General features: G+C 38.2%; 1 protein-coding gene across 13 annotated transcripts in view; it reads left to right on the forward strand.

The window, feature by feature from the left end:
• NKTR (natural killer cell triggering receptor) overlaps positions 1-10,427 on the forward strand; it is a 36,869-nt gene that overhangs the window by 16,848 nt on the left and 9,594 nt on the right. For 4 of the 13 annotated variants that reach the window (XM_086867053.1, XM_023922028.2, XM_023922030.2 and 1 more), the window contains 6 exons: positions 4,669-4,698; positions 5,514-5,659; positions 6,582-6,804; positions 7,355-7,504; positions 8,532-8,619; positions 9,987-10,132. In XM_086867053.1, coding sequence (XP_086723179.1) covers positions 4,669-4,698; positions 5,514-5,659; positions 6,582-6,804; positions 7,355-7,504; positions 8,532-8,619; positions 9,987-10,132 — 783 coding nt within the window. Of the gene's footprint in view, positions 1-2,373; positions 4,699-5,513; positions 5,660-6,581; positions 6,805-7,351; positions 7,505-8,531; positions 8,620-9,986; positions 10,133-10,427 lie in introns of those variants that run through there. The other 9 variants (XM_086867047.1, XM_023922027.2, XM_023922029.2 and 6 more) reach the window with 5 other exon arrangements.

The raw sequence follows: 10,427 nt of genomic DNA on the forward strand, positions 1-10,427 counted from the left end.
AGTTGTAAAGGCACCAGGTTAGAAATTGCCTCTGTGTTTTCAGGGAGCCCCACTTTGAGGTTTGTTTTGTTTTGTTCGGTTTTTTTGGGGTGGTTTGGTTTTTTGGGGTTTTTTTGGTTTGTTTTTTTTTTGTGAATAACTTCTATAGAACCCTTGGTGATTTTTTAAGTTCTAAAACCATCTGGGGATGTTAATCTGTAACTGTCCTGTTTCCGTGTGGGTACTGAGATACAGAATCCCTAAGATGGAGCAGGGGAACCACTCCAGAATCCTTTCTGTATCTCCAGCAGCTGCTTTGACTTGCTGCTGCCAACATCAGCAGTAGTTGCTGGGGGAGCACATCTAGAGCACTGCACAAACTGAGCTGAGGTCTTCAGTATTCCTGGATATTCCAGCTCAGTGCTGGATTCCTTTGGGTGATGTTCTGTAGCTGTGTGCTCCCTTCTCAGTCCAGCTCATCTGGGAATATCTTGTCTCTTTAGAGCTATTCCATCATTCCTGTGGCCATTCCCCACCTGCCAGTGAGGAAATCCACAGTACAAAATCACAGCTCTGATGAAAATGAGGGAATAAAGTCTGAGTCTGAATTAATGAGAGTCCTGATCCTCCCACGGGCTCAGCTCTGTTTCCCTTCTCACACCAAATGTGCCAAGCTCCATTTGTAGCAAACCACAAGTGCACCTCCAGAAGGAAGAGTAAAGCAGCACTAGAAGCAGCACTAGGAAGCAAACCAAAGTAATCTCTTTGTTAAAAGAGAGAAATTTTGTGTAATAATTACGTTTTTGCCTTGTTCAGCTGTGGAGTTTGCTGGGGAATAAGCCCTTAGTCCAGCCTAAAGAGGAGTCCTGGATTGTGTTCCTTATCAGTTCAAATGCTTGGAGTTCTTGCCTCTCTGTTCCACAGCTATTTAAAACCTGAGTCTGATTTTCTATTACTGACAGATTTATTTTTTTTTCCTTATTGAGGGTGTTGTTGGTTTAATGTGTCTCTCAAGCTCTGCTTTCTTACTCAGAACTAAATAGGATTTTTTGTTTTAAAAATGTTTTCATGTACAGTACCATGCCCAGTTCATAAATTGAGACAAAGGAACTACTTTGATCTGCTAAATGAAGGATAAAATAATTTGGGAGGACTCTTGTTTTGATTTGACAAATTATTTCTGAATGTTACCAGCTATTAAAAGTAGTTCATGTCTTTTTGGTGTTCCAAACCAGGTATTTTTCTAATCAACAGTTAATAATATCCTTTTTTTTTTTTTTTTTTTTTCTGTAAATAAAATACCTTTGAGCTAATTATTGAATAGTTGACTAATGCAAAACTGAAAAAAATTTGAATGGAAGGGGCTGATGTTGCATTTTTTTTGAGCATTATTGGTACATGTGCACTTCTCACACAAGCAGGTCCCATTGGCTTGATCAAAAGTTTATGGAAAAACATTCCCAGGATACTTTAATCTGTAATCAATAACAAAAAAATCATTTTGGCACTTGACCATGCAGAGATAATTAATCACTGCTAGTTTATTGGGGGGGTGGGGTTTGGATAAGCTTAGCTGATGATGCAGTTTTCAAACATTGCTGCTGCTCAGAATTAACACCAGATGACAAATCCAGTATCAGCTGCTGCAGCTGTTGGGGCTTTTTTGCACCTGCAGTGTGGTTTTTGTTCTGAAATTCTGGACAGAAGCAATCAATGCACGTATTTTACAGAAAACACTGATTTTTCTTAGTTGTAGAAAAGCTTCATAGTATGAGGAGGATGTCAGCTAATTATGAAATGTCTGAAGTTGTGAACTTCCTGGCTGCACACATTTCCTTTGTGAATCCAAACGTTTGTGTGCCAGCCTGGGAAGTTTCTGTTTAGGAATGGATTCAGCAGAACCTTTGAACCCCTGTGGAACTGCAACCATGTGAATAAACCCACAGAAACTGGTTATTCCTCTGCTTCAAGTTGGGCATTTTTTGCTGGATTGAGACTTAGAGGGGAGTGGGGGAATTCTCTTTCTGTTTTTGCAATAGTTTTGCAAGCAGGTTTTATCTTGAGTTTTCTTTTTGTTTTTAGGGAGAACTTTAGTTTTCAAAGTACCTTGTATTCTAAAGAAAATTTAGAGCCCTCTTTTAGGCATCCTTTTTCTGCATACAACTTGATTAATATTTATTTTAAACTTGTATTTAATAAAACGTAGACTCAGTTTTGTCTGAAAATGTATTACAATTTATTTCTGCCATTTTTGTGTAAAATTTACAGAAACAGTGTTACATCGTGCGCTCCAAAGGTAATGTCTCATTCCTCTAAGGCTGTGTCCTTTCCTTTTCTTTCTGTTTTTATCTTTCTTGTTTTTCTGATCATATTGTTATGTGCATTGAACCCTTTGTTAGGCCTGAGGTTCTTTGGGGGGGTGGGTGAGAACGTGCTTTTATCAAAAAGATGATTTTTCTCTTCAACAGTATCTTAAACCAATTTAAACTTGAGTGAAGAAGGTATTTGTCCTTCTGTAAATAACTTGCATAAGAGTGTCTATTAAAAGGCAGATTTTGAATGGGTTAAATGATGAGAGCTCTATATAGAAGTGTTCTAATAAAATATTATTAGGGGGGATGAACTCATAATGACTTCAGGTTTCCATAGTGCCAAGTCAGGAGGTAGGTTTGCTCCTGGTTAAGTTCTGAACCCAAAGCAAATATTCAAGGATTGATGCAGAAAACCTTGAAATGTTTTTTTTAAAGTGCATCTTTGCAGAATAAATGTCAGATTACAGCCCTAACACTGAGGCAAGAAAACTTTCAAAGGCACCACAGGGATTTGGGGCTCTGCTTCCCACGGGAATTTCAGTCACCCAAGTCCTTGTGGTGCATCTGAGAGGTTTCCCTTTGGGCCAAAGCTTCTCCTCATGTTCTCTCTTGGTGAACCAGGACAGAAACCCTGCCCATTTTATCTCTCAAATTGCCTGGGGAGTGGGGAAGCCTCTGCACGGGTTTTAATGCACCAACCACCCCTTTCTCTGCTCAGTAAGGACCAGTCTAAAGGCAGCTCCTGCTTAGGTAATTTGCTTAATTAGTCTCAAATGCTGCTGCAGCATGGCAGGAGCACCTGCAGCCTCCCCAGCCCTGGGTTGGAGCCTATTGCTGTTGCCAGCTAATGCTAAACACTAAGTCTTCACTACTGTTGGTTTCATTGAAGTAACCCACTTCTATTTTTTTTCACCCCTTTAAATCAGCTTCATAATTAAACCCACTTAAACTGTTTACTTAACAGCAGGTTGTTAATGCAGTTAACTCTTGCTTCAAGAGCTTCAAAAGCCATAAGGATTTTCCTCTTTGTGGCAATATGCTGTGTTAGCAAGGAGAAATCAAAGAACACCCACTGCTATTGAGAAATTTAATGTTGTGTTAATAGCATTTATTCCCCTGTGTTAACCCAAGGAAGTTTTCTGTATTGTTCAGTATTACAGAAGTGGTGGGCTGGTTGACATTTGGAGCTTAAAAGAAAAACCAGGAGTGTAAACACTCCTGATTCACAGTTCCACCTTTTGGGATGTGTTCATCACTGCAGTGTTTTGTGACCTATTAGTTCAAAACTCATAAGGAAGAGAATTGTTGAATAAGTAATATTTTATTCTAGCAGAGAAAAACTTATTTTTTCATACCAAATCTGTGTTATTGTAAATTTAGAAAAATCACCTGTGATCATTTATTTTGAGAGGAGAGTTCATTGGAAGAAGGCTTTAAAATAAACACAATAATGCTTGAGAGGAGAAAAAGGAAGAATTTTTCACATACTAAAATAACTTCAAAAGTGATTTCTATTTCTCCCCCAATATTTGAGCAGGTTCTGATGTTCTTTACTCAATATTCCTGCATAGCAGGATCCCCTGTGCAGCAGGAATTCAGGCTCACTTGGAGAAATAACTTCAGTTTGGTTTTGGAAAAGGATTCACAGTATTAGAATCCAAAAGATTTGTACAAAAGGCAGTTGCATTTTCCATTCAAGCTCAGTGTGAGAAGTTGAAAAAGAGGGAGGAAATCTGCATTTATCAGTGAAGTGTAGGTGGCACAGAATGTCTGTGATTTTGGGAAGCTGTGAGTTTTTGAGCTGAAGTGTTTGATGATTTAAGACAGAAATAATGCTTTGTATTCTGAGCCAGGAGGCCAAGCAGGTGAATGGGGAGTGAGAAAGAAGTGGTGGGAGGTGAGGGGAAGCAGAGAATCTCTCATATATCATAACTTTTTTTTTTAAATAAACTGTCTTTAATGTGACCTTGCAATCTAAGAAGCTAACAAGCTCAGAAACATTTAAATCCCACTGGTCACCTTATATTTATCACCAAATTGTATCTCCTCTGTGATTAAAAATTGTAAAGCTACATTAAACGTGTATTTACTTGGAAATTGTTTGCTGCATGCATGAAATGATACTTGGTATAGCTTTCAGTATGCACATTTAGCTAAACTTCAAACAAATACCATGTAAAAGTTTAAGAAAGCCTGTGTGTATAATCTGTAATTTTAATTTGTTAATTCCATGTATTTAACTGTGTTTTTTCACTATTTTTGTCTTACCTTCACTTCTTTTTTTTTTTTTTTCTGTGTCATTCTCCTCTTTTACTTCATCTGAATCCCTGATTCTGTTTTGTTTTACCATCTTCCCATCTTGCTGTTTGTCCAACAGAACAACAAAACCTGCTCCTCATCTCGATGGGTAAGAATCCTTTCCAATTTCTCAAACGATTGCTGAAGTTTGAGGGTTATATTGAAAGTAGGCAACAATGGGGAAACAAATCCTTAATTCTGTGGAAGATTATACAATGGGACAGGATGGAAAACAAAAGTTTCAATTCTATAAAAATTTCAAGTCTCAACTTATTTCTTAAAACTGGACAAGAACTTGAATTGTCTTAAATCCTAAGATTATTTCTATAAAACTGGTTGCTGCCCTCAGCCCATAAATCTGGGAGTTGAATTGGCGAGTTGAATATATTTGAGCAGTCGTCTCTTTTGGAGCATGTTTTTATCCCTAAAATTTATGGGGCAGATGGAAGACAGAAAGAGAAATGTGGTACCAGAGAACAAAACCAAGGATTCCTTTATTTTAACTGTCCCTGCTATGCCGGGGGAAATTGTGTCTTGGGTTTGTAGAGACCTATAAATTCTTCTTCTCTGGGGAGGACTTTTGTCATGTTTATCGATGGGCTCTTGATCTCTGTTGCACAAAACTGCAAAAATAGAAGGCTGGGTAAGGAATTATAATCTATTTACCCTGCCTTTGTAGAGGAGAGGAGATTGCTTCAATTTGAGGGAAATGCTTGATGTCAGAGTGGGTCTTTGTTTCACATTGCATAAAATCTTAGCATTATTGTCAATGTTCAAGTTAAAATAATTTTAAAAAATGTTATTTAATGCATTAAGAGGTAAATGTTTCTACCTCAGACTGACTTTTTAAATACGAAATTAATTGGAAAATCATTACAGCAACTCATAGCTGTTTTGTACTTTGTAAATTCCTTTTTTCTGCAGTGTGCACGTTGTCTTTGGACTGGTTATTTCTGGGTTTGAAGTCATAGAACAGATAGAAAATCTCAAAACCGATACTGCGAGCAGGCCCTACGCAGACGTCCGAGTCATTGACTGCGGGGTGCTGGTCACCAGATCAGCTAAAGATGGTGAGTGCCAGCATTCCCAAAATTAGTAGTGTTCATGTTCTCAGAGAGTACAAAAATTCCAACAGCTAAAAATCATTATGGTAAATGTGTAGAATCTTCATTAATTCTCACGAGCCTGTAAAATGTAACTGTTGGTGTAGGTGAGGAAGGCACAGCAAAAACAAATTTATTCTGCCCTCAACATTTGTCCCCTGTTCAAGTTAGAGGTTGACATGACAAACCCAGAAAGGAATGCAAGGTCATTTTTTTGTGTTTGAAAGAGAGAGACACAAATGCACTTTTCTTAAAGTTGGATTTTGTGCGCTTTCTAAAGGTTTATTTTCAGATTCTGTAAAGTTAAGATATGCAATATACGTGGTCAAGCTTATTTTCCTTTTCACAAAGATTCATAGAGAATAAATGATCTTAAATATATGTTTGGACAGTCTCTGTGAATTAGTGGAGTGTGATGAGTTTGCATTTTCTACCTAATTTCTGATTTTCCTTAGGGATAGGGTGGTTATTTATGTCCTTTAGAGAAAGTCAAAAGGAGCCATAGTGTAAAAGTGTGAGGATGCAGAAAAGAGAAAATGAAAAAGTTTTAAAAATAAAAAATACATAACTGAGCTGGTCGCTACTTTGTTCCTAATCCTTGATTTGCAACCTGTGCATTGTTTCCAAAAAACCTGATTTTTTTTACTGTAAGTAGCCTTTGCTTATCTGCGTATTCTGTCTTTGCTGGTTGATATTTGTGTCCCACCAACATAGATTTAGACTGGGCACAATCAGATGAATTTTTATTGTGATTCTTTTATATTGTAAAAAAGTTCACAGAGCTTCTCTAAAATGGCCCATTTGTATATTTACATATCTGTAAAATTGTGTGCTTTGTGCTTTTACACGCACACACGTGCACAGTGTAAATTGAAAATATCTGTTCAAGCTTTGGAGAAGAAGAAGAAAGTTTGCTCTGACTCAGAAGCCTCAGAGTCCTCCTCCAGTGCATCCAGCTCTACCGAATCCTCATCTGAGAGTGAGGCTGAGAACGAAAGGAGCAGGAAGAGAAAGCGGAAAAGAAGAGCTAAAACAAAACAGTCCAGGAAACGAAGGAAGGAGGAGAGGAAGAAAGAGGATCCAAGGTGCAAGCGAACCTCAAGCCAAAGACGGTGACTGGTCTCTTAAATTTAACAACTGCAGTGAAATCTGGGGAATTCTGCTGTGTTTTCGTGAGGTGCTCAAGCAGTAAATATGAAAATGCTTTTAAGTTTGGGGTTTGGTGTGTGATTTTGTAAACAAACAAAAAACCCCAAAGCTGAGCTTGAGTTTTTCATGAAATTGAAGATCTTTGTAGATAGAAGGAAGAGTGATGTTGAAATTACTAAATCCCAGCATGTGAAACTATTCAGGGCTCAGCACACCTGTGTAAAAGTGAGACTTTAGGCAAGTTGCAGAACTTTGTACATATATTTGATTAGATTTTAAAAATATTTCACAACAGTTTGAAAATGAAGAGCAGAATTATTTGCATTAAAGTAAGAACTGAACTTGCTCTCTGGTAATAGTGGCCCATTCTCCCTTTAGCCTAAAATAGGTTGTGGAACACATTTTGGTTGTTAAGCCAACTTTAAGTTAGATGCATCTTGTCATGGAATCCAGTTGGAAAAGGGATTTTTCCCAGCTGGTTGTGATTTCTCACTCTGCTCTTTCCTTTAGCAGCCTTTCAGACAAGAGTGATGTCGCAGACAAAGTCGACCTTAGCACAAAGCGGGACAAGCCCGTGGTACGTCCTGAAGAAATTCCCCCAGTGCCTGAAAATAGATTTTTGCTCAGAAGAGATGTGCCTGTTGTCAATGTAGAGCCTGAACCGTAAGGAACTCCGAGCTTTTTACTCTGACTTGCTGAAAACTGTGCATGAAATATTCCTATTAACATTCTTTTTCTGGTGCTGCTGACTGCAGTGTCAGAATTGCTGCATGAGGTCGTTTCACTGTCCTTTTTACAGTTTCCTTTGTAATATTCCTTGTGACCTGTGCCAGGGGTTTTCAGTGAGATCTCAAGATGATTTCATTGGTCTTTAAGGATGTTAAACTCAATTAAAAACAATTAATGGATAATTTCAGAAGTAATCATGCAAAGCAAACCACAGGAAATACTTGATTGCAAAGGAAACTTGAGATTGGAAGAGGTGATTTTTCATCTTTCTTAGACTGATGAAGAAACTTTGGTTGAGAATCAATCACCTGGAATTTCGTGACTTAACGGTGTTTGAGAATAAGAGAAAATACTCTTGCTACAAAGAAGTCACAATTTCACGAGATACTTTCAGTGTGTTTTGTACCTCCACTGTCAAATTTCCTTGCTTTTGTAAATGAGCTAATCCATTACAGTGCCAGACAGCTCTAAAATCAGTGTTGGGTTTGTTTGGTGTTGGGTTTTTAATTTCCCTTAATGGTACAGTCTCCTGTAAGTCTTTTCCTGGAACATCACTCACATTCCCAGAGATTTACTAATGACTTTCAGGGATATTGCATAAACTGAAAGAAGCAAAGCTTTAGAACCTCTGAACTGAGATCCTGAAACTCTTCTGCCCGTGTTGTCCTCAGGATTTGTGCCCCTAACACAAGTTAACCTTTTGTGACAGTGTTTTGCAAGCTCATTGTTAGCAATAATTTCTGTGTCAAGAGATCAGGCTGCACATTTGGTTGAAAACAAATACATGTTGATTTGCCTTTTGTTGCAGAACTCTCTTGCTTTGTTTCTTGGAAAAAAACCACTGAATTCTGTCTGAAAATGAATGAATAAGATGATGAATATTTCTCATTTTTAACTTACACTAATTGAAAGTTAATTGGTTTTTTTGCTATGTAACTTCATGCTTTATTAATTTATGTAGGAAGCTTCTTGATGCTGCACCAGTTCCGACTGACCAGAAACCATCAGTCTCTAAATCTGGACGAAAAATTAAAGGAAGAGGCACAATAGTATGTGACAATTCTATTTATTTCTTTATTTCCTCTCACCCAGAGTATCTTCCCTGACTTTGAGCTTTGAATTTCCCTGGAGGGCTTTGTATGACATTTTATTTACATGTTGTAGGATCCAGTTTAGAAAGCATTGAAATCTTGTCAGGTAGTTGATTTTATAACACTTCTTTTCTATCCTTCCTGTTACTGTCTTTTTACTTAAAGATTGCTTAGAGAACAAAATGACTAAATGGAATGTTTTGAAATACTTAATGTAAATAAAGACTTGGGAAAAAATAACTTAAAGTGGAGTGAAATTGGCTTCTGACAGATATTGGGGTTTCTATCTTTTTTTTAAAAATCATTTTAGCACCCTCTCAGCAAAATTAAGAATGAAAAAAAAATGTCATTTTAGGGCTGGCAGTTGGAGAAACACATTTTATTTCCATCTCTAATAGTCTTTATTAGCACAGTTTCTGTCCAGATGAACTTCATTCATGTTTTTCATACTTGTTTGGAGGTTCCACGTGACTCCAGAGTATAAAATGTGAGAATTAGGGAGGTCCATGACAACCCTGTAATCTTTTAGGCCATTCTTCTGTAAAAGCTGTTTTTGAAGTAGTCATTGCTTCAGTTGAAACAACAGGGAAGCTGAGTGATAGCTTATCTTGATTTTGTCTTAAGGCCTTTAGTAATTACCTGGATAAATAAATACATGCATCTTTGTGATTTTGTTCTGGGAGATAACACTTTTTTTTTTCCCCCCCATTTTTATTGCTTTCATAAGTGGCTCGAAATAATTGAGTCAAATCCAGATGTGCTTTTATTGAGTCAAGAAGCATCTGATTTCCTCACAGAATTCACCTAAGTGTGTATCCCACTGGGTAATGGAAAATAATGAGTTAGCAATAGCAGAGTTCTCCTTTCTCTGCTGCACAAGTAGCTCTTGTTGCCTACTTAAATGTTCTGCCTATGCATAATTTTTTAAATGTGAAGCATTTTTGTGAAAGAGTTTGGGAAGTTTTTTTGTGAGTTTTTTTGTTTGGTTTTCTATTTTTTAAATTGCTTTAAAGACTTAATCTGGATTCCCATTTCTGAAGAGTTGAACAGCAGTAACTCTTGAAATGGGGTTTTGTCTTTATTCCTACAAATCATGAAGTGCCTGACTAAAAAACATCTGTGCTTTAAAAATGAGGGTGGTTATCTGCAGTAATTGTGTTATCCCAAAAGAGAATCCATGGCCTCTTCTTGATTCTCCCTTTCATGTCTCAAAAAGCTGGGTGAGCTGCTGGCCTCTCTCAGGCTTTGCAGAATGCTCTGAGTATAAAGATTCTGTAGTTCTGTAAGAAAACACTTCCTGCAGCTGTGTGTGTTTGCTGTCCCAGCGCTATCACACCCCGCCACGGTCCCGCTCCTGCTCCGAGTCCGACGAGGAGGAGAGCAGCGAGACCCCTCCCCACTGGAAGGAGGAGATGCAGAGGCTGCGGACGTACCGAGCACCCAGCGGGGAGAAGTGGAGCAAAGGAGACAAGTAAGAGCCTCTCCACTGCTTTGAGATGTCCTGGCCTTTGGCAAGCCCTGATAGATGTACCACATCAGTACCAGGAGGAGAGGAAACAGCCTCAAGTTGTGCCAGGGGAGGTTTAGATTGGATATTAGGAATTTACTTTTTTCACAGAAAATGCTGGGACAGGCTGCCCAGGGAAGTGTGAAGTCACCATCCCTGACACTGTTCAGAAAACACACGGATGTGGCACCTGAGGGTATGGTTTAGTGCTGAATGATGTGGTGGTGCTAGTGGTTGGACTTGGTGATCTTAAAGGTCT

This window comes from Cyanistes caeruleus, chromosome 1 (assembly GCF_971803275.1).
Source record: "Cyanistes caeruleus chromosome 1, bCyaCae1.hap1.1, whole genome shotgun sequence".
In the NCBI taxonomy this organism is placed as follows: Eukaryota; Metazoa; Chordata; class Aves; order Passeriformes; family Paridae; genus Cyanistes; species Cyanistes caeruleus.